The following is a 24,884-nucleotide window of genomic DNA, read 5'->3' as shown; positions in this document are numbered from 1 at the left end:
CTCTTGTTTTTATAGTTTCATTGTCGACACCTGAGCAGACAGGTAGAGTAGGTAAACATATTATTATACAGAGTGTGTTACGAAATATACAACTCAGCATACAGAAATGTGATATGCAAACTTGCAAGTCACTGATTTACATGGGGGTCAGGGTCCTACATTTGTAAGCTGTTGAGTCATGTCTAGAAAATGTAGAATTGTATGTGACCCTATGTATCTGATCATAAGCATGAGTGTGTACATCCACACATATACATGAACATATTTACATGGAAATTTCAACACACAAACCCTTGAGTTGGCCATAGCTCAGTGTGTAGAGCACATGGTTGGAAGTGGGCAGGGTGAACCAAGGAGAGAAAGGAAAAAGAGGTTGCAATTTGTAAACTCATCCTCAGGAAGTTTTGGAATTTCAGTCTCTTTCTAACTGCATTTAACTTGTCACGGACAGATCTGTGGATGACTTCTTTCTTAGAAGGAAATGGGTAAAAGAGGAACAGGTCATAAGCAATGTGCATTCTGGTGTCATTATTCTTAGGAGCCTGAGACCCTTCTGAATTATGCTTTTTGTAAGACTCGAACGGATTGGACCAAAGGGGAGAACTGTAATGTACCTCCAATACTGTATCACCGAATTGTATTTTATCACCAAGTATATTTCTTTAGCTATCTGAAACTGCAATGTGGCCCTTATTCCAAATCAAGGGGGAGAAGAGAACCAAAGTTAGAGGGAAAAACGCATAGTCCACCCGTGAATTACCTGCAAAATGATTTGACTCAGAAGATGAAGTTTACAAAGAAGTGAGGCATCTGACTACATCTGTGTTTTTTGTTCCTATAGAACATGTGAAGATGAGGTTTGTTCAGCACCAAATGATGACAACGTATCTGAAAGGTAAGAAACAGATAAAGCCGTAAAATATATGGACATACAGGTGTATAGCTAGCAGATATGGCACACACACACACACACACACACACACACACACACGTGCCTGTATGTATGTACAGACACTTGGACACCTACAGATGCACATTCACATGCCGGGAGCTAAACACTGCACACAAAGAAACACAAATACCATGAATGGACTGGTGGCCTGTGCAAAGTAATACATGTCAGAAAGTGAAAGATCCTATGTTGGAACACCAATATGGCTGAGGAAATCACAGAAATTTGTATCAGGAAGGGGAAGCCTGTGACACATGTCTTTGACAATGGCTGTTTGGTGAATGGAAATTGGAGGTAAAATCATTGAGTAGCCAGCTTAGGAAATAAGTTAGTGAGACCCTTCTCTCACCCAGTGAGGCTGATAGGAGTCCACAGCAATATTAACCACCCTCCTCCATACTGCCAGGAGCATAGGCAATCAGATCATGGAACAATATGTAAGGCACACAATGCCTTATGCCATTGCTCCAGTGGGAGAATTGGCAGTGTGGTGCAAGTGGTAGACTATTATGTTTGAGCAGAAGCAGCTCAGGGACCGTGCCCAGGTCTTGATTTCCAGGCCCAGGAATCGAAAAGATAAGTAGATAGGTAGATAAGTAAATAATTAAACAAGGCAGAGGAGCTTCTGTATGGGCTCTCGGTCTTTCTCTCTCTCTTTCTCTCTCTCTCTGTTTCTCTCTCTACTATCTTTTCTCCCTTCCTTTCTCTCCTCTGGTGTAAGAAACCGGGTTTTCCTAAGATGATATCCTCACCATATTACCTGACTTAAGAAAAATACAGAAATTCAGGAGTTCTACAACTCTCAGGCTCAAACTACAGAGAACGAAATAGCAAGAAAAAGACAGCACTGGATGGGGGATAGGGATGGGGATGGGCATCTTAAAAAGGGAAATTAAAGAGGAAGGATAAAAGCACAAAGCAGAGGAAGTAAGTTTTAGTTGAGGTCTCCACTCAAACGCGGCCACTGAGGCTGACTCACTGGAGATGGCATAAAGGGCTTTGGCTCCTTGGACAAGGAATCTCAATGTGTTTTATTCTGCTGTACACATCACGTGGAAGTGACTCAGTTTTCCACCAGCACCTATTCCCTGGGTTTTCTCTGATTGTGTGTGTGTTTGTGTGAGTGTGTGTGTGTATGTGTGTGTGTGTGTGTTCAACAGTTTTCGTAGGAGGAAAGAAAAACAGAGAAAATAGGCATGATGTGTCATTGCCTTCACTGGAGCCATTCATTCCTGCGTAATGTGTGTGTTGTGTTGTCTCTGAAATCCTGGTGGTACTTGCCATGCCTCATTTCATCCTATACTGTCTACTGCCTCTGCCTTACATTCTAGAAGGGAAGACAAGCCTAGAAAATGCAACCTCTGTCTGAAGGGAGAAACCCTGCTTGTAAGGAATCAGCCAATTTGCTTTTTGCCTTGTTCTTCTCCTTGGCGAAGGGCATGGAACACTGGGTCGCCTCACTTCATGGGAGGGTTCAGGGCCTACTCACCCCATGCCTAGGCTTCTTCCTTCATATTTTCATGAAACTCTTGTACTAATTTAATGGCCAATGAATCCAGGTCATCAACAGAGACCTGCTAGGTGTTTCTGTTTATTTGTTTGTTTGCCTTTTTAGGATCCTACTATAATTAGGTGTGCTCCTTGGAATGACAACTAACCCCATGCTTTGGTTCCTGCTGTAACAGTTTTTACACAGGTCAAGAAATAGAAGTCTCATATTACATTAGCTACATGTTTGTTTCAGTTTGAAGGGTGTAACAAATCTCTTCTATACCTCTCTTCTATGTTCCTGGGTATGTTCAGTTCTTTGATGTATATATCCTCTCTAGGGCTTGGACATCAATGTATGCATAATATTTTCATTGTGTACTTAAGGCCATCTCTTTGGAACTGGGGTTCTAAGGTTTCTGTGTATGGCTTCGTTATGGGCAGCATCGATATTCAGAAAGCCAATGAATCTATAGCATTAAGTCAAGCTGTTAATGCCCATATTCATAAACCCTGGGTTCATTAATGAAATCAAAATTCAAATGAAAGAGATTGGACATTGACAGAGAGAGCCATGGAGCAAGAGAGAGAGAAATATAGACACAGAGAGAGAGACAGAGACAGAGAGAGACAGAGAAAGGATTAGAGAGCGCGAGAGAGTATACGTGTGTGTGGGAACAGTGAAGTGTGCGGAATCTCTGGCTTCAATTCAGGACTGCAGGAATATACTGCTTTTGTACTTATGACTGAGGCTCTGCTTCTTGAAGCACACTCGCAGTGTATCATTTTGCTGATTAAGTGGAGATCGACCTCTGCAGAAACTTCTATGCTGGATGGCTTCCTATTGCTGTCCTTGGGTTTTGGCAAATTCTGTCGATGGAATTACACATATGAACGAAGAAAGGCATGCACATCCATCCAAAGTTAGGGTGAAGGCTTAAGAGGAAGGGTCATTGAACAGGCAAGCCTAGGCAAAGAATCACCTAATCGTGGGCAGAAGTGTAGCAGGTACATGGCTCTGAGTTGAGAAATCCGTACTGGAGAGAGGGGTGGCCAGGAGGGAAGTGCTCGAGATGTACTTCACTAGGCAGAGTCCTCGTGTAGCATACACGAGGCCCTAGTTTCCTTTCCTAGTAGCATTAAAACATGTGTGGTTTCTTCCCCCATTGTCCCACTTAATTTGTTGTGTGATTTTGATATGTCCACAGAGATGACTGCGGATTACAAGCCGTTGTCGTTGAGTCCAAAGAAGACAGTATCGATGGGTGAGTTGATTTCATCTGAGCCATATATCATTTTGGAGTATGATGACTCTTCAGAGTCCACAGTACTGCCTCTCAGTATCTGCATGTAGTCACGAACGGTTGTGAAACCTAGTAGAAAATAACAGAGCAAGTGAAAAGACACTTGCACGTGGTCTGCTGTGAAGTCAAGTAGTATCACTGAAACCCTTAGGTTATCACAGTGCCTTTCAGCTATTCACAATGAGCCAAGGGACGTGGGAAGGCCTTTCTGAAACCAAATGGTAGGCCCAGCAGACTGTAGAGCCCAGGAGAAAGAAGCTAATCAATCCTGAGTCGAACCTTGCTTCTTTTGAACACTGCCACCCTGAAGGGCCCACAATCACATTGAATGGGAAGTCCTGCTTCCATCCTGCTATTCCTTGTCCCTATGTGAGAGGCAGGACAGACAGGAGGGAATAGAGCGCACCTGCCGGGCGGAAAATTAGATGGCATGTAACTCTTGAGTTCCTGTGAAGTGAGTTTAACTTAAACAAGAAGAGGTCTTTGTTGGACCTCAGGTTAGGTAGACGTTTTAGGTCTTTATTATTCTTCAATCTTGCATGAAAGGCTGGGAATGTGACCTAGCGATAGAGCACTTTCCTAGCACGCATTAAGCCCAGGTTTTGATTAGTCAGTACCACAAAAACAGAAAAAGCCCGAAATGGTTTTGTGGCTCAAGTGGTAGAGTGCTAGCCTTGAGCAAAAGAAGCTCAGCGACAGTACCAGGCCCTGATTTCTTGCCCAGGACTTACAAAACCACAAATATCATCTTGCATAAAAATCATCTTTGGCAGGTGTAAAACTTTCATTTTTCCCAAAAGCCTCTTTTCAGTTTCCATGCATGTATGGGTAGTGAACATACCTATACAAGTAAAGAAATGTGGACACTGAGATTTGCGAGGTTCGCGGCAAGATATCAAGCACTAGAAAATGCCAGGAGCCTAGTTTCTACCTGTTCTCAACATAGTATCTGTAGGAAACGTTCTAAGTTTGTTTCTATGGATCAAACAAAATATGTCATGAAGGGAATGTTACATGTCCCTGTTGTGTTGGAGACACTGTGTAAGTATCAGCAAAATCTAAAGGGTATTTCTTTCAGAATGCCTTGGTATGAGATTTGGTAGATTGCATGTGGGGACAAAAGAATCCTGGAAGAGCAAAACTCAAAAGAATTTTCAAAGACCAAGGAACCGGTAGCAGTTGGCAGAGACTAGAGGAACCTAGAGCAGCAGGAGTGGCTGGTTCTCCAAGTTCCCACTCATCATCACTGTGGATGAACCCCTGCGTCCAATTTTCCACTGTTCCATTTTATCCAACGGGTGGGAAGATAGCTGAGCAATCGCTGGGGGTAAGAAATTAGTCTGAGGACTTACTGAGGAATTCCTGAAGAGTAGGAAGGAAGATGTGTCCCTCTACATTGTAATGAAACTCGAGAAAATAGACTACACATTGGTATCAAGATGGTAGCTCCTTAAATATGCACTCATCATTTTCTTCTTTGCAAAATTTGAATGTTTTCATTACTGCCACACGAAAACTCAATTCTAGTAAAAGATGTCAGACTTGAATTAGGTCTACACAAACGAATATTCAAAGATTACTTAATACCAGATTCAAGGGAAGGTAGTTATTGGACCCCCAAAAGTTATATTTATGAACAATATCTATGCATTCTTGTCCATATTGAGAGCAGACAGCCCAAACCCAGCACACATTGTCCAGAGGCCCTCCTGCAGGTCTCTGGGTCTTTGTCCTTGTGTTAGAGCATGAAGCCTCTTAGGATGGTGAAATTTAGGTGTTGATGGAGGGACTCAAGGATGAAGAACTTAAATAGTATAGAAGGGATGTGTACTCAGGCAATACAATTGAATTGGGGGAAGAAAAATATGGTGACAAAACCCTGATGCTCTTGTTTTTATAGTTTCATTGTCGACACCTGAGCAGACAGGTAGAGTAGGTAAACATATTATTATACAGAGTGTGTTACGAAATATACAACTCAGCATACAGAAATGTGATATGCAAACTTGCAAGTCACTGATTTACATGGGGGTCAGGGTCCTACATTTGTAAGCTGTTGAGTCATGTCTAGAAAATGTAGAATTGTATGTGACCCTATGTATCTGATCATAAACATGAGTGTGTACATCCACACATATACATGAACATATTTACATGGAAATTTCAACACACAAACCCTTGAGTTGGCCATAGCTCAGTGTGTAGAGCACATGGTTGGAAGTGGGCAGGGTGAACCAAGGAGAGAAAGGAAAAAGAGGTTGCAATTTGTAAACTCATCCTCAGGAAGTTTTGGAATTTCAGTCTCTTTCTAACTGCATTTAACTTGTCACGGACAGATCTGTGGATGACTTCTTTCTTAGAAGGAAATGGGTAAAAGAGGAACAGGTCATAAGCACTATGCATTCTGGAGTCATTATTCTTAGGAGCCTGAGACCCTTCTGAATTATGCTTTTTGTAAGACTCGAACGGATTGGACCAAAGGGGAGAACTGTAATGTACCTCCAATACTGTATCACCGAATTGTATTTTATCACCAAGTATATTTCTTTAGCTATCTGAAACTGCAATGTGGCCCTTATTCCAAATCAAGGGGGAGAAGAGAACCAAAGTTAGAGGGAAAAACGCATAGTCCACCCGTGAATTACCTGCAAAATGATTTGACTCAGAAGATGAAGTTTACAAAGAAGTGAGGCATCTGACTACATCTGTGTTTTTTGTTCCTATAGAACATGTGTAGATGAGGTTTGTTCAGCACCAAATGATGACAACGTATCTGAAAGGTAAGAAACAGATAAAGCCGTAAAATATATGGACATACAGGTGTATAGCTAGCAGATTCTGCTAATGATATGGCACACACACACACACACACACACACACACACACACACACGCCTGTATGTATGTACAGACACTTGGACACCTACAGATGCACATTCACATGCCGGGAGCTAAACACTGCACACAAAGAAACACAAATACCATGAATGGACTGGTGGCATGTGCAAAGTAATACATGTCAGAAAGTGAAAGATCCTATGTTGGAACACCAATATGGCTGAGGAAATCACAGAAATTTGTATCAGGAAGGGGAAGCCTGTGACACATGTCTTTGACAATGGCTGTTTGGTGAATGGAAATTGGAGGTAAAATCATTGAGTAGCCAGCTTAGGAAATAAGTTAGTGAGACCCTTCTCTCACCCAGTGAGGCTGATAGGAGTCCACAGCAATATTAACCACCCTCCTCCATACTGCCAGGAGCATAGGCAATCAGATCATGGAACAATATGTAAGGCACACAATGCCTTATGCCATTGCTCCAGTGGGAGAATTGGCAGTGTGGTGCAAGTGGTAGACTATTATGTTTGAGCAGAAGCAGCTCAGGGACCGTGCCCAGGTCTTGATTTCCAGGCCCAGGAATCGAAAAGATAAGTAGATAGGTAGATAAGTAAATAATTAAACAAGGCAGAGGAGCTTGTGTATGGGCTCTCGGTCTTTCTCTCTCTCTTTCTCTCTCTCTCTGTTTCTCTCTCTACTATCTTTTCTCCCTTCCTTTCTCTCCTCTGGTGTAAGAAACCGGGTTTTCCTAAGATGATATCCTCACCATATTACCTGACATAAGAAAAATACAGAAATTCAGGAGTTCTACAACTCTCAGGCTCAAACTACAGAGAACGAAATAGCAAGAAAAAGACAGCACTGGATGGGGGATAGGGATGGGGATGGGCATCTTAAAAAGGGAAATTAAAGAGGAAGGATAAAAGCACAAAGCAGAGGAAGTAAGTTTTAGTTGAGGTCTCCACTCAAACGCGGCCACTGAGGCTGACTCACTGGAGATGGCATAAAGGGCTTTGGCTCCTTGGACAAGGAATCTCAATGTGTTTTATTCTGCTGTACACATCACGTGGAAGTGACTCAGTTTTCCACCAGCACCTATTCCCTGGGTTTTCTCTGATTGTGTGTGTGTGTGTGAGTGTGTGTGTGTATGTGTGTGTGTGTGTGTTCAACAGTTTTCGTAGGAGGAAAGAAAAACAGAGAAAATAGGCATGATGTGTCATTGCCTTCACTGGAGGCATTCATTCCTGCGTAATGTGTGTGTTGTGTTGTCTCTGAATTCCTGTTGGTACTTTCCCATGCCTCATTTCATCCTAAACTGTCTACCTGCCTCTGCCTTATATTCTAGAAGGGAAGACAAGCCTAGAAAATGCAACCTCTGTCTGAAGGGAGAAACCCTCCTTGTAAGGAATCAGCCAATTTGCTTTTTGCCTTGTTCTTCTCCTTGGCGAAGGGCATGGAACTGGGTCGCCTCACTTCATGGGAGGGTTCAGGGCCTACTCACCCCATGCCTAGGCTTCTTCCTTCATATTTTCATGAAACTCTTGTACTAATTTAATGGCCAATGAATCCAGGTCATCAACAGAGACCTGCTAGGTGTTTCTGTTTATTTGTTTGTTTGCCTTTTTAGGATCCTACTATAATTAGGTGTGCTCCTTGGAATGACAACTAACCCCATGCTTTGGTTCCTGCTGTAACAGTTTTTACACAGGTCAAGAAATAGAAGTCTCATATTACATTAGCTACATGTTTGTTTCAGTTTGAAGGGTGTAACAAATCTCTTCTATACCTCTCTTCTATGTTCCTGGGTATGTTCAGTTCTTTGATGTATATATCCTCTCTAGGGCTTGGACATCAATGTATGCATAATATTTTCATTGTGTACTTAAGGCCATCTCTTTGGAACTGGGGTTCTAAGGTTTCTGTGTATGGCTTCGTTATGGGCAGCATCGATATTCAGAAAGCCAATGAATCTATAGCATTAAGTCAAGCTGTTAATGCCCATATTCATAAACCCTGGGTTCATTAATGAAATCAAAATTCAAATGAAAGAGATTGGACATTGACAGAGAGAGCCATGGAGCAAGAGAGAGAGAAATATAGACACAGAGAGAGAGACAGAGACAGAGAGAGACAGAGAAAGGATTAGAGAGCGCGAGAGAGTATACGTGTGTGTGGGAACAGTGAAGTGTGCGGAATCTCTGGCTTCAATTCAGGACTGCAGGAATATACTGCTTTTGTACTTATGACTGAGGCTCTGCTTCTTGAAGCACACTCGCAGTGTATCATTTTGCTGATTAAGTGGAGATCGACCTCTGCAGAAACTTCTATGCTGGATGGCTTCCTATTGCTGTCCTTGGGTTTTGGCAAATTCTGTCGATGGAATTACACATATGAACGAAGAAAGGCATGCACATCCATCCAAAGTTAGGGTGAAGGCTTAAGAGGAAGGGTCATTGAACAGGCAAGCCTAGGCACGAAGAATCACCTAATCGTGGGCAGAAGTGTAGCAGGTACATGGCTCTGAGTTGAGAAATCCGTACTGGAGAGAGGGGTGGCCAGGAGGGAAGTGCTCGAGATGTACTTCACTAGGCAGAGTCCTCGTGTAGCATACACGAGGCCCTAGTTTCCTTTCCTAGTAGCATTAAAACATGTGTGGTTTCTTCCCCCATTGTCCCACTTAATTTGTTGTGTGATTTTGATATGTCCACAGAGATGACTGCGGATTACAAGCCGTTGTCGTTGAGTCCAAAGAAGACAGTATCGATGGGTGAGTTGATTTCATCTGAGCCATATATCATTTTGGAGTATGATGACTCTTCAGAGTCCACAGTACTGCCTCTCAGTATCTGCATGTAGTCACGAACGGTTGTGAAACCTAGTAGAAAATAACAGAGCAAGTGAAAAGACACTTGCACGTGGTCTGCTGTGAAGTCAAGTAGTATCACTGAAACCCTTAGGTTATCACAGTGCCTTTCAGCTATTCACAATGAGCCAAGGGACGTGGGAAGGCCTTTCTGAAACCAAATGGTAGGCCCAGCAGACTGTAGAGCCCAGGAGAAAGAAGCTAATCAATCCTGAGTCGAACCTTGCTTCTTTTGAACACTGCCACCCTGAAGGGCCCACAATCACATTGAATGGGAAGTCCTGCTTCCATCCTGCTATTCCTTGTCCCTATGTGAGAGGCAGGACAGACAAGAGGGAATAGAGCGCACCTGCCGGGCGGAAAATTAGATGGCATGTAACTCTTGAGTTCCTGTGAAGTGAGTTTAACTTAAACAAGAAGAGGTCTTTGTTGGACCTCAGGTTAGGTAGACGTTTTAGGTCTTTATTATTCTTCAATCTTGCATGAAAGGCTGGGAATGTGACCTAGCGATAGAGCACTTTCCTAGCACGCATTAAGCCCAGGTTTTGATTAGTCAGTACCACAAAAACAGAAAAAGCCCGAAATGGTTTTGTGGCTCAAGTGGTAGAGTGCTAGCCTTGAGCAAAAGAAGCTCAGCGACAGTACCAGGCCCTGATTTCTTGCCCAGGACTTACAAAACCACAAATATCATCTTGCATAAAAATCATCTTTGGCAGGTGTAAAACTTTCATTTTTCCCAAAAGCCTCTTTTCAGTTTCCATGCATGTATGGGTAGTGAACATACCTATACAAGTAAAGAAATGTGGACACTGAGATTTGCGAGGTTCGCGGCGAGATATCAAGCACTAGAAAATGCCAGGAGCCTAGTTTCTACCTGTTCTCAACATAGTATCTGTAGGAAACGTTCTAAGTTTGTTTCTATGGATCAAACAAAATATGTCATGAAGGGAATGTTACATGTCCCTGTTGTGTTGGAGACACTGTGTAAGTATCAGCAAAATCTAAAGGGTATTTCTTTCAGAATGCCTTGGTATGAGATTTGGTAGATTGCATGTGGGGACAAAAGAATCCTGGAAGAGCAAAACTCAAAAGAATTTTCAAAGACCAAGGAACCGGTAGCAGTTGGCAGAGACTAGAGGAACCTAGAGCAGCAGGAGTGGCTGGTTCTCCAAGTTCCCACTCATCATCACTGTGGATGAACCCCTGCGTCCAATTTTCCACTGTTCCATTTTATCCAACGGGTGGGAAGATAGCTGAGCAATCGCTGGGGGTAAGAAATTAGTCTGAGGACTTACTGAGGAATTCCTGAAGAGTAGGAAGGAAGATGTGTCCCTCTACATTGTAATGAAACTCGAGAAAATAGACTACACATTGGTATCAAGATGGTAGCTCCTTAAATATGCACTCATCATTTTCTTCTTTGCAAAATTTGAATGTTTTCATTACTGCCACACGAAAACTCAATTCTAGTAAAAGATGTCAGACTTGAATTAGGTCTACACAAACGAATATTCAAAGATTACTTAATACCAGATTCAAGGGAAGGTAGTTATTGGACCCCCAAAAGTTATATTTATGAACAATATCTATGCATTCTTGTCCATATTGAGAGCAGACAGCCCAAACCCAGCACACATTGTCCAGAGGCCCTCCTGCAGGTCTCTGGGTCTTTGTCCTTGTGTTAGAGCATGAAGCCTCTTAGGATGGTGAAATTTAGGTGTTGATGGAGGGACTCAAGGATGAAGAACTTAAATAGTATAGAAGGGATGTGTACTCAGGCAATACAATTGAATTGGGGGAAGAAAAATATGGTGACAAAACCCTGATGCTCTTGTTTTTATAGTTTCATTGTCGACACCTGAGCAGACAGGTAGAGTAGGTAAACATATTATTATACAGAGTGTGTTACGAAATATACAACTCAGCATACAGAAATGTGATATGCAAACTTGCAAGTCACTGATTTACATGGGGGTCAGGGTCCTACATTTGTAAGCTGTTGAGTCATGTCTAGAAAATGTAGAATTGTATGTGACCCTATGTATCTGATCATAAACATGAGTGTGTACATCCACACATATACATGAACATATTTACATGGAAATTTCAACACACAAACCCTTGAGTTGGCCATAGCTCAGTGTGTAGAGCACATGGTTGGAAGTGGGCAGGGTGAACCAAGGAGAGAAAGGAAAAAGAGGTTGCAATTTGTAAACTCATCCTCAGGAAGTTTTGGAATTTCAGTCTCTTTCTAACTGCATTTAACTTGTCACGGACAGATCTGTGGATGACTTCTTTCTTAGAAGGAAATGGGTAAAAGAGGAACAGGTCATAAGCACTATGCATTCTGGAGTCATTATTCTTAGGAGCCTGAGACCCTTCTGAATTATGCTTTTTGTAAGACTCGAACGGATTGGACCAAAGGGGAGAACTGTAATGTACCTCCAATACTGTATCACCGAATTGTATTTTATCACCAAGTATATTTCTTTAGCTATCTGAAACTGCAATGTGGCCCTTATTCCAAATCAAGGGGGAGAAGAGAACCAAAGTTAGAGGGAAAAACGCATAGTCCACCCGTGAATTACCTGCAAAATGATTTGACTCAGAAGATGAAGTTTACAAAGAAGTGAGGCATCTGACTACATCTGTGTTTTTTGTTCCTATAGAACATGTGAAGATGAGGTTTGTTCAGCACCAAATGATGACAACGTATCTGAAAGGTAAGAAACAGATAAAGCCGTAAAATATATGGACATACAGGTGTATAGCTAGCAGATTCTGCTAATGATATGGCCACACACACACACACACACACACACACACACACACACACACACACACGTGCCTGTATGTATGTACAGACACTTGGACACCTACAGATGCACATTCACATGCCGGGAGCTAAACACTGCACACAAAGAAACACAAATACCATGAATGGACTGGTGGCATGTGCAAAGTAATACATGTCAGAAAGTGAAAGATCCTATGTTGGAACACCAATATGGCTGAGGAAATCACAGAAATTTGTATCAGGAAGGGGAAGCCTGTGACACATGTCTTTGACAATGGCTGTTTGGTGAATGGAAATTGGAGGTAAAATCATTGAGTAGCCAGCTTAGGAAATAAGTTAGTGAGACCCTTCTCTCACCCAGTGAGGCTGATAGGAGTCCACAGCAATATTAACCACCCTCCTCCATACTGCCAGGAGCATAGGCAATCAGATCATGGAACAATATGTAAGGCACACAATGCCTTATGCCATTGCTCCAGTGGGAGAATTGGCAGTGTGGTGCAAGTGGTAGACTATTATGTTTGAGCAGAAGCAGCTCAGGGACCGTGCCCAGGTCTTGATTTCCAGGCCCAGGAATCGAAAAGATAAGTAGATAGGTAGATAAGTAAATAATTAAACAAGGCAGAGGAGCTTGTGTATGGGCTCTCGGTCTTTCTCTCTCTCTTTCTCTCTCTCTCTGTTTCTCTCTCTACTATCTTTTCTCCCTTCCTTTCTCTCCTCTGGTGTAAGAAACCGGGTTTTCCTAAGATGATATCCTCACCATATTACCTGACATAAGAAAAATACAGAAATTCAGGAGTTCTACAACTCTCAGGCTCAAACTACAGAGAACGAAATAGCAAGAAAAAGACAGCACTGGATGGGGGATAGGGATGGGGATGGGCATCTTAAAAAGGGAAATTAAAGAGGAAGGATAAAAGCACAAAGCAGAGGAAGTAAGTTTTAGTTGAGGTCTCCACTCAAACGCGGCCACTGAGGCTGACTCACTGGAGATGGCATAAAGGGCTTTGGCTCCTTGGACAAGGAATCTCAATGTGTTTTATTCTGCTGTACACATCACGTGGAAGTGACTCAGTTTTCCACCAGCACCTATTCCCTGGGTTTTCTCTGATTGTGTGTGTGTGTGTGAGTGTGTGTGTGTATGTGTGTGTGTGTGTGTTCAACAGTTTTCGTAGGAGGAAAGAAAAACAGAGAAAATAGGCATGATGTGTCATTGCCTTCACTGGAGGCATTCATTCCTGCGTAATGTGTGTGTTGTGTTGTCTCTGAATTCCTGTTGGTACTTTCCCATGCCTCATTTCATCCTAAACTGTCTACCTGCCTCTGCCTTATATTCTAGAAGGGAAGACAAGCCTAGAAAATGCAACCTCTGTCTGAAGGGAGAAACCCTCCTTGTAAGGAATCAGCCAATTTGCTTTTTGCCTTGTTCTTCTCCTTGGCGAAGGGCATGGAACTGGGTCGCCTCACTTCATGGGAGGGTTCAGGGCCTACTCACCCCATGCCTAGGCTTCTTCCTTCATATTTTCATGAAACTCTTGTACTAATTTAATGGCCAATGAATCCAGGTCATCAACAGAGACCTGCTAGGTGTTTCTGTTTATTTGTTTGTTTGCCTTTTTAGGATCCTACTATAATTAGGTGTGCTCCTTGGAATGACAACTAACCCCATGCTTTGGTTCCTGCTGTAACAGTTTTTACACAGGTCAAGAAATAGAAGTCTCATATTACATTAGCTACATGTTTGTTTCAGTTTGAAGGGTGTAACAAATCTCTTCTATACCTCTCTTCTATGTTCCTGGGTATGTTCAGTTCTTTGATGTATATATCCTCTCTAGGGCTTGGACATCAATGTATGCATAATATTTTCATTGTGTACTTAAGGCCATCTCTTTGGAACTGGGGTTCTAAGGTTTCTGTGTATGGCTTCGTTATGGGCAGCATCGATATTCAGAAAGCCAATGAATCTATAGCATTAAGTCAAGCTGTTAATGCCCATATTCATAAACCCTGGGTTCATTAATGAAATCAAAATTCAAATGAAAGAGATTGGACATTGACAGAGAGAGCCATGGAGCAAGAGAGAGAGAAATATAGACACAGAGAGAGAGACAGAGACAGAGAGAGACAGAGAAAGGATTAGAGAGCGCGAGAGAGTATACGTGTGTGTGGGAACAGTGAAGTGTGCGGAATCTCTGGCTTCAATTCAGGACTGCAGGAATATACTGCTTTTGTACTTATGACTGAGGCTCTGCTTCTTGAAGCACACTCGCAGTGTATCATTTTGCTGATTAAGTGGAGATCGACCTCTGCAGAAACTTCTATGCTGGATGGCTTCCTATTGCTGTCCTTGGGTTTTGGCAAATTCTGTCGATGGAATTACACATATGAACGAAGAAAGGCATGCACATCCATCCAAAGTTAGGGTGAAGGCTTAAGAGGAAGGGTCATTGAACAGGCAAGCCTAGGCACGAAGAATCACCTAATCGTGGGCAGAAGTGTAGCAGGTACATGGCTCTGAGTTGAGAAATCCGTACTGGAGAGAGGGGTGGCCAGGAGGGAAGTGCTCGAGATGTACTTCACTAGGCAGAGTCCTCGTGTAGCATACACGAGGCCCTAGTTTCCTTTCCTAGTAGCATTAAAACATGTGTGGTTTCTTCCCCCATTGTCCCACTTAATTTGTTGTGTGATTTTGATATGTCCACAGAGATGACTGCGGATTACAAGCCGTTGTCGTTGAGTCCAAAGAAGACAGTATCGATGGGTGAGTTGATTTCATCTGAGCCATATATCATTTTGGAGTATGATGACTCTTCAGAGTCCACAGTACTGCCTCTCAGTATCTGCATGTAGTCACGAACGGTTGTGAAACCTAGTAGAAAATAACAGAGCAAGTGAAAAGACACTTGCACGTGGTCTGCTGTGAAGTCAAGTAGTATCACTGAAACCCTTAGGTTATCACAGTGCCTTTCAGCTATTCACAATGAGCCAAGGGACGTGGGAAGGCCTTTCTGAAACCAAATGGTAGGCCCAGCAGACTGTAGAGCCCAGGAGAAAGAAGCTAATCAATCCTGAGTCGAACCTTGCTTCTTTTGAACACTGCCACCCTGAAGGGCCCACAATCACATTGAATGGGAAGTCCTGCTTCCATCCTGCTATTCCTTGTCCCTATGTGAGAGGCAGGACAGACAAGAGGGAATAGAGCGCACCTGCCGGGCGGAAAATTAGATGGCATGTAACTCTTGAGTTCCTGTGAAGTGAGTTTAACTTAAACAAGAAGAGGTCTTTGTTGGACCTCAGGTTAGGTAGACGTTTTAGGTCTTTATTATTCTTCAATCTTGCATGAAAGGCTGGGAATGTGACCTAGCGATAGAGCACTTTCCTAGCACGCATTAAGCCCAGGTTTTGATTAGTCAGTACCACAAAAACAGAAAAAGCCCGAAATGGTTTTGTGGCTCAAGTGGTAGAGTGCTAGCCTTGAGCAAAAGAAGCTCAGCGACAGTACCAGGCCCTGATTTCTTGCCCAGGACTTACAAAACCACAAATATCATCTTGCATAAAAATCATCTTTGGCAGGTGTAAAACTTTCATTTTTCCCAAAAGCCTCTTTTCAGTTTCCATGCATGTATGGGTAGTGAACATACCTATACAAGTAAAGAAATGTGGACACTGAGATTTGCGAGGTTCGCGGCGAGATATCAAGCACTAGAAAATGCCAGGAGCCTAGTTTCTACCTGTTCTCAACATAGTATCTGTAGGAAACGTTCTAAGTTTGTTTCTATGGATCAAACAAAATATGTCATGAAGGGAATGTTACATGTCCCTGTTGTGTTGGAGACACTGTGTAAGTATCAGCAAAATCTAAAGGGTATTTCTTTCAGAATGCCTTGGTATGAGATTTGGTAGATTGCATGTGGGGACAAAAGAATCCTGGAAGAGCAAAACTCAAAAGAATTTTCAAAGACCAAGGAACCGGTAGCAGTTGGCAGAGACTAGAGGAACCTAGAGCAGCAGGAGTGGCTGGTTCTCCAAGTTCCCACTCATCATCACTGTGGATGAACCCCTGCGTCCAATTTTCCACTGTTCCATTTTATCCAACGGGTGGGAAGATAGCTGAGCAATCGCTGGGGGTAAGAAATTAGTCTGAGGACTTACTGAGGAATTCCTGAAGAGTAGGAAGGAAGATGTGTCCCTCTACATTGTAATGAAACTCGAGAAAATAGACTACACATTGGTATCAAGATGGTAGCTCCTTAAATATGCACTCATCATTTTCTTCTTTGCAAAATTTGAATGTTTTCATTACTGCCACACGAAAACTCAATTCTAGTAAAAGATGTCAGACTTGAATTAGGTCTACACAAACGAATATTCAAAGATTACTTAATACCAGATTCAAGGGAAGGTAGTTATTGGACCCCCAAAAGTTATATTTATGAACAATATCTATGCATTCTTGTCCATATTGAGAGCAGACAGCCCAAACCCAGCACACATTGTCCAGAGGCCCTCCTGCAGGTCTCTGGGTCTTTGTCCTTGTGTTAGAGCATGAAGCCTCTTAGGATGGTGAAATTTAGGTGTTGATGGAGGGACTCAAGGATGAAGAACTTAAATAGTATAGAAGGGATGTGTACTCAGGCAATACAATTGAATTGGGGGAAGAAAAATATGGTGACAAAACCCTGATGCTCTTGTTTTTATAGTTTCATTGTCGACACCTGAGCAGACAGGTAGAGTAGGTAAACATATTATTATACAGAGTGTGTTACGAAATATACAACTCAGCATACAGAAATGTGATATGCAAACTTGCAAGTCACTGATTTACATGGGGGTCAGGGTCCTACATTTGTAAGCTGTTGAGTCATGTCTAGAAAATGTAGAATTGTATGTGACCCTATGTATCTGATCATAAACATGAGTGTGTACATCCACACATATACATGAACATATTTACATGGAAATTTCAACACACAAACCCTTGAGTTGGCCATAGCTCAGTGTGTAGAGCACAGGTTGGAAGTGGGCAGGGTGAACCAAGGAGAGAAAGGAAAAAGAGGTTGCAATTTGTAAACTCATCCTCAGGAAGTTTTGGAATTTCAGTCTCTTTCTAACTGCATTTAACTTGTCACGGACAGATCTGTGGATGACTTCTTTCTTAGAAGGAAATGGGTAAAAGAGGAACAGGTCATAAGCACTATGCATTCTGGAGTCATTATTCTTAGGAGCCTGAGACCCTTCTGAATTATGCTTTTTGTAAGACTCGAACGGATTGGACCAAAGGGGAGAACTGTAATGTACCTCCAATACTGTATCACCGAATTGTATTTTATCACCAAGTATATTTCTTTAGCTATCTGAAACTGCAATGTGGCCCTTATTCCAAATCAAGGGGGAGAAGAGAACCAAAGTTAGAGGGAAAAACGCATAGTCCACCCGTGAATTACCTGCAAAATGATTTGACTCAGAAGATGAAGTTTACAAAGAAGTGAGGCATCTGACTACATCTGTGTTTTTTGTTCCTATAGAACATGTGAAGATGAGGTTTGTTCAGCACCAAATGATGACAACGTATCTGAAAGGTAAGAAACAGATAAAGCCGTAAAATATATGGACATACAGGTGTATAGCTAGCAGATATGGCCACACACACACACACAAACACACACACACACACACACACACACAAGCCTGTATGTATGTACAGACACTTGGACACCTACAGATGCACATTCACATGCCGGGAGCTAAACACTGCACACAAAGAAACACAAATACCATGAATGGACTGGTGGCATGTGCAAAGTAATACATGTCAGAAAGTGAAAGATCCTATGTTGGAACACCAATATGGCTGAGGAAATCACAGAAATTTGTATCAGGAAGGGGAAGCCTGTGACACATGTCTTTGACAATGGCTGTTTGGTGAATGGAAATTGGAGGTAAAATCATTGAGTAGCCAGCTTAGGAAATAAGTTAGTGAGACCCTTCTCTCACCCAGTGAGGCTGATAGGAGTCCACAGCAATATTAACCACCCTCCTCCATACTGCCAGGAGCATAGGCAATCAGATCATGGAACAATATGTAAGGCACACAATGCCTTATGCCATTGCTCCAGTGGGAGAATTGGCAGTGTGGTGCAAGTGGTAGACTATTATGTTTGAGCAGAAGCAGCTCAGGGACCGTGCCCAGGTCTTGATTTCCAGGCCCAGGAATCGAAAAGATAAGTAGATAGGTAGATAAGTAAATAATTAAACAAGGCAGAGGAGCTTGTGTATGGGCTCTCGGTCTTTCTCTCTCTCTTTCTCTCTCTCTCTGTTTCTCTCTCTACTATCTTTTCTCCCTTCCTTTCTCTCCTCTGGTGTAAGAAACCGGGTTTTCCTAAGATGATATCCTCACCATATTACCTGACATAAGAAAAATACAGAAATTCAGGAGTTCTACAACTCTCAGGCTCAAACTACAGAGAACGAAATAGCAAGAAAAAGACAGCACTGGATGGGGGATAGGGATGGGGATGGGCATCTTAAAAAGGGAAATTAAAGAGGAAGGATAAAAGCACAAAGCAGAGGAAGTAAGTTTTAGTTGAGGTCTCCACTCAAACGCGGCCACTGAGGCTGACTCACTGGAGATGGCATAAAGGGCTTTGGCTCCTTGGACAAGGAATCTCAATGTGTTTTATTCTGCTGTACACATCACGTGGAAGTGACTCAGTTTTCCACCAGCACCTATTCCCTGGGTTTTCTCTGATTGTGTGTGTGTGTGTGTGTGAGTGTGTGTGTGTATGTGTGTGTGTGTGTGTTCAACAGTTTTCGTAGGAGGAAAGAAAAACAGAGAAAATAGGCATGATGTGTCATTGCCTTCACTGGAGGCATTCATTCCTGCGTAATGTGTGTGTTGTGTTGTCTCTGAATTCCTGTTGGTACTTTCCCATGCCTCATTTCATCCTAAATTGTCTACCTGACTCTGCCTTATATTCTAGAAGGGAAGACAAGCCTAGAAAATGCAACCTCTGTCTGAAGGGAGAAACCCTCCTTGTAAGGAATCAGCCAATTTGCTTTTTGCCTTGTTCTTCTCCTTGGCGAAGGGCATGGAACTGGGTCGCCTCACTTCATGGGAGGGTTCAGGGCCTACTCACTCCATGCCTAGGCTTCTTCCTTCATATTTTCTTGAAACTCTTGTACTAATTTAATGGCCAATGAATCCAGGTCATCAACAGAGACCTGCCTGGTGTTTCTGTTTAATTTTTTGTTTGCCTTTTTAGGATCCTACTATAATTAGGTGTGCTCCTTGGAATGACAACTAACCCCATGCTTTGGTTCCTGCTGTAACAGTTTTTACACAGGTCAAGAAATAGAAGTCTCATATTACATTAGCTACATGTTTGTTTCAGTTTGAAGGGTGTAACAAATCTCTTCTATACCTCTCTTCTATGTTCCTGGGTATGTTCAGTTCTTTGATGTATATATCCTCTCTAGGGCTTGGAAATCAATGAATGCATAATATTTTCATTGTGTACTTAATGCCATACACGAGGCCCTAGTTTCCTTTCCTAGTAGCATTAAAACATGTGTGGTTTCTTCCCCCCTTGTCCCACTTAATTTGTTGTGTGATTTTGATATGTCCACAGAGACGACTGCGGATTACAAGCCCTTGTAGTTGAGCTCAAAGAAGAGAGTATTGATGGGTGAGTTTATTGCATCTGAGCCATATATCATTTTGGAGTATGATGACTCTTCAGAGTCCACAGTACTGCCTCTCAGTATCTGCATGTAGTCAAGAACGGTTGTGAAATCTCGTAGGAAATAAAGGGGCAGGTGAAAAAACACTTGCTGGTGGTCTGTTGTGAAGTCAAGTAGTATCACTCAAACCTTTAGGTTATCACAGTGCCTTTCAGCTACTCACAATGAATAAAGGGTTCTGGGAATGCCTTTTCAAACCAAATGGTAAGCCCAGCAGACTGTAGAGCCCAGGAGAAAGAAGCTAATCTGTCCTGAGTTGAACCTTGCTTCTTTTAAACACTGTCACCCTGAGGGGCCCACAATCAGATTGAATGGGAAGTCCTGCTTCCATCCTACTATTCCATGTCCCTATGTGAGAGTAAGGACAGACAGTTCGGGCTATAGAGTACCTCCAATGTGGAAACTTAGGTGGTGTATAACTTTTGAGTTTCTGTGTAGTGAACTCACCTTAAACAAGAAGACAACATTAGTATACCTCAGGTTACATATATTTATTAGGTCATTTTATTCTTAATTCTTGCGTAAGTTGTTGCCAATGTGGCTTTGTGATCCATTTTCACCTAGTCCCTTTGAAGCCATTGTAATTTGGAGCAATCCCATTGGAAATAATTTATTGAGACCCTTATCTCAACCACTAAGCCTGGCATAGGATATTACATCTGTATTCCTCCCTGCCTGGCGCTTGGGTGATTATTTCTTGGATAGATATCTACAGTGCAAAATGACATGGGTCTTGGCTCTTGTTGTAGAGCGTTTGCCTGTGAGGCCAACTTGTAAGATTCTCTATCATCTAACTCCAGTCCCTGCTAATGAAAAAAGCTGAGGCATTTATTAACTTTCCAACATCCGTTTCTTAGTTTGCTGTGTAAAGTTCTAGGCATTATTTCTTTCGATTGGACTACACAAGAAATTCTTTACCCAATCCAAAGACCTCCCACCCTGTCACTACTGTTGTGTCTTACAATTCTGAATATGAACTTGAGCTAACACATGAATGTGTTTTCCAATATCATCGTTTTGTTTTCATTTGCTTCAATTAAGTTTAAATTTCCTTATTGGTTTATCAATCTTCTCTGATTTTTAATCAAGTGCCTGTGAGTTAACTTTCATGTGTTCTTACACTTTCTTAAGTCTCCTTTCTTTTCATAGTTCTGTTTCTTTACAAAAGTAAGACACATTGAGGAATTCAATTTTTTTTCCAATTTCTCCACAGTTGGTTTATGACTTAACATTTAAACATCTGGAAAAATATAATTTTTTCAGCTAGAAGATGAAATGTTTGGGCTGGGTATGTGGCCTAGTGGTAGAGCGCTTGCTTTGTATACATGAAGTCTTGTGTTTGATTCCTCAGCACCCCATATATAGAAAAAGCCAGAAGTAGCATTCTGGGTCAAGAGATAGAGTGCTAGCATTCAGCACAAAGAAGCCAGGGACAGTGCTCAGGCCCTGAGTCCAAGGCCTAGGACTGGCAAAAAATGCAATATTTTAAATATTTTCTTAGATTTATTTAGATTGTACTAAACTCTGATGTTTTGTGATGGACATTTTTGTCTGAATGATCCTTCCTTGCTAGCAGTGGATATGAATCCATCTCACTTCTTCTGTTCAAGTGTACTTCTCCTTGTTTTTTTAATGATGTTGGTTTTGGAGAAGAGCATTTTCTATATACCTATATCTTTATAGTTACTATTCCTGATTGTTTACTTGATACATTTCTCATAATTTTCTGTCCTTCACATTTTTCCAGTGTTTGCTACAGTCTGTTTTTCTTATATAACCCCAGCTGCTTGTCATTGCTTTTTTTTTTTTTTTTTGGCCAGTCTTGGGCCTTGGACTCAGGGCCTGAGCACTGTCCCTGGCTTCTTCCCGCTCAAGGCTAGCACTCTGCCACTTGAGCCACAGCCCCACTTCTGGCCGTTATCTATATCTGTGGTGCTGGGGAATCAAACCCAGGCCTTCCTGTATACGAGGCAGGCACTCTTGCCACTAGGCCATATGCTCAGCCTGAGGATTTATTTTATATCTGGCTACTTTGCCAAACTTTTGGATCAGCTCAAGTAACTTGGGATTAGAGGGGTTTTTTAGGTACAGGATCATGTCGTCTGCAAAGAGAGAAAGGTTAACTTCATCTTTTCCTATTTGGATCCCCTTTATCTCTTCCTCTTGCCTTATTTCTCTGGCTAGGAATTCTAGTATTATGTTTAGAGGAGAGGAAAGAGCAGACAACCTTGTCTTGCTCCTGATTTTAAAGGAAATGGCTCTAACTTTTCACCAGTAAGTATAATGCTCGCTGTGCGTTTGTTGTAAGCAGGCTTTATCATATCCGGGAATGTTCCCTGGATCCTACTTTCTTCCAAGCTTTTATCATAATTGGGTCCTGGATTTTGTCAATCACGTTCTCTGCATCTAGGGAAATAATTATGTGATTGTTGACCTTGCTCCTGTTGATGTGGTGGATTATGTTCATTGGCTTGCATATATTGAACCAGCTTTGCATCCCTGGAATGAATCTTGTTTGATCATAGTGTATGATTTTTTTTGTGTGACTTATTGAAGTCAATTGGCCAGAATTCTGTTGAGTTTTGCATCAATGTTCATCAAGGAAATGGGTCTAAAGTTCTCTTTCCTTGATGAGTTCCTGTCTGCTTTGGGGATAAGGGTTATATTAGCATCATAGGATGTGTTTGTAGTGAACTTTTACTCTCAATTTTGTTGAAGAGTTTGAGGAGCATTGGTGTGAGCTCTGTTTTGAAGGCCTTATAGAATTCCACTGTGAATCCAAAGGATAGAATCATTTTTGGAGCAGAGTTGTGGAAATCTAAATAGGAAGATCAAAGTTCACACGTGAATTCTTCTTTATCCAGAGCTATGTCATGTGGTGAGACTGGTGACCTAATCCCTCATTATGTGGAGCTTTTCTACCATAAGAGATTGGTTATCAACTCAAACACATGGCCAATTATTTAGAACCCCTGTGTCTGGCCTGTAGATTCTTGACCTTGTTGTAGAGCATGAAGATACCAAGGAGAAAGATCTTCAGATGTTTCTGCTTAAAAATAGTGTAGAAGGGAATTATGCTTAAGACAATACAATTGAATAGGGAAAACAATCAAAATAGATGACAGATCTACTACTAAAAGGTATACAAAATGAGTCTATGATGTATATAAATCATATAAAATGATGTCTATGATGATACAGATACATATTTATGTTCATAGATATGTGTGAAATTTGAGTTGAAATTTGAGATATTAGTAGTCCGTGTCTTCATATCTGTAAAAGTAGTAATGGTTCACATTGAGGACCAGCACTAGACCTGCATGGGGGCATTTAGAGTACCCTGGTAATACAGGATCTTTGATATTGCATGCAAATCTAAAGAGAGATCTGTAGATTACTTTCCATAGATAATACACAAAGTGTACACTCTGCATGAATTTAGTTGTAAACACCAGAAAAGAAAGATGGAATTGTTGAGTATTTACTAGACCAAGTATGTCCTTTCCAACTTCCCCAACCTCACTTCTGTGGAAAAATGATTCACAAGTTTCAGAACAACTGATTTGTATATAAATAAAATAACAATTTCTAAGCTTCATAGTAATGTGAATCAAAATGTGCAATCTAGAAATCCACATGATGACTGACCATAAGAATTTTTGGATCCAATGGGCCTTCTACCTATGCATTTTCAACAATTCCTAGTAACAGAGCTACTAATGAAATGTGAGATATAAAGAAGCCCACAATCTATATAGAAAGCTGGGTACAGTGGCACACTCCTGTAGTCCTAACCTACCTGGGTGGCTGAGTTTGGGTGGAATGTACCTCATGGACAGTCCAGCCAAAAAAAAAAAGTTCACCAGTCAGGAGCTTAGCACTATAGTAAGCATTTGTGGGAGTTTGATATTAAGTGGACTGTATCCAGAACCATCCAGGGTAGAGATGTTTGCAAGTCTTCATCTCAACAGAGCAAAGAAACATGGTGGTGCACATCTATCACCCACGGTAGAAAAGGAACCCTCTTGTCTACAGATCTATGCATGTATCCAGCAGGATGACAGCTGCAATCTCAAAAATGTCTGGTAGGAGAGAGGGCTTGAAGGATGTCTCAGCTACAGAGTGCTTGTCTAACAAGCACGAGATCTAGTGTACTTGCCAAAAAGAAAGATGGGGGTCCTACATACTCTGTGAGCTATGAACCATGATCCCTCCTGTTCTCTGTCTCCCAAGTACTTGGGATTATATGTATGAATCATGGCTGTTCAGCAAAATAATAGTACTAATATTTGTTGGTTATGTTCTTTAAGACTGAGTGTAGTGCCTGCTAGAGCTTAGGACTTCCGAAAGTGCAGATGGGGAAGATCAAGTTTTGAGGTGAGCCACTGTAAAAACTAAACATGTGCTCATGAAACAAACAGGCTAGGCCATGTTGGTACATGTATGTAATCCCAGATACGGTGTGTGGGGGGTGTAAATTGGAGGATTTCTTTCTGAAGCAAACATGTAACCCTAACTGAGACATAACGAAAACCAAGAAGAGCAGAGGACATGTCTGAAATGTTAGTGCACATTCAAAGCATACTCAAGGGCCCAAGATCAAACTCCAGTACTGCCCGCCTCCAAAACCTAATTTTGGTGGCTTATTTCCAATATAAGCTATCTCATATTTCCACCTAATAAATATTTGTATTCAAGGATTTCATACAAAATAACTAAAACAGCCTGATACCAGTAGCTCATACCTCTATTCCTATGTTCTCGGGAGATTGAGATCTGAGGATCACAGTTTGAAACCAGCCTGGGCAGGAAAGCCTGTGAGACTCTTATCTCCAATTAACTAACAAAAAAAGCTGGACATGGAGCTGTGGTTCAAGTGGTAGAGGGTTATTCTTGAACA

General features: G+C 41.8%; 1 protein-coding gene across 1 annotated transcript in view; it reads left to right on the top strand.

Annotated features, from left to right (window-relative positions):
- The window catches only part of LOC125347617 (phosphatidylinositol 3,4,5-trisphosphate 3-phosphatase TPTE2-like), an 85,108-nt gene that overhangs the window by 21,384 nt on the left and 38,840 nt on the right, over positions 1-24,884 (top strand). The window contains exons 4-8 of the mRNA XM_048340611.1: positions 842-895; positions 6,471-6,524; positions 12,114-12,167; positions 17,767-17,820; positions 19,870-19,926. Of these exons, the coding sequence (XP_048196568.1) occupies positions 842-895; positions 6,471-6,524; positions 12,114-12,167; positions 17,767-17,820; positions 19,870-19,926 (273 nt within the window). The remainder of the gene's footprint in view (positions 1-841; positions 896-6,470; positions 6,525-12,113; positions 12,168-17,766; positions 17,821-19,869; positions 19,927-24,884) is intronic.

The sequence above is a fragment of the Perognathus longimembris genome, chromosome 3 (genome assembly GCF_023159225.1).
Source record: "Perognathus longimembris pacificus isolate PPM17 chromosome 3, ASM2315922v1, whole genome shotgun sequence".
Taxonomy (NCBI): Eukaryota; Metazoa; Chordata; class Mammalia; order Rodentia; family Heteromyidae; genus Perognathus; species Perognathus longimembris.
This window is presented reverse-complemented; position numbering and strand designations above follow the sequence as displayed.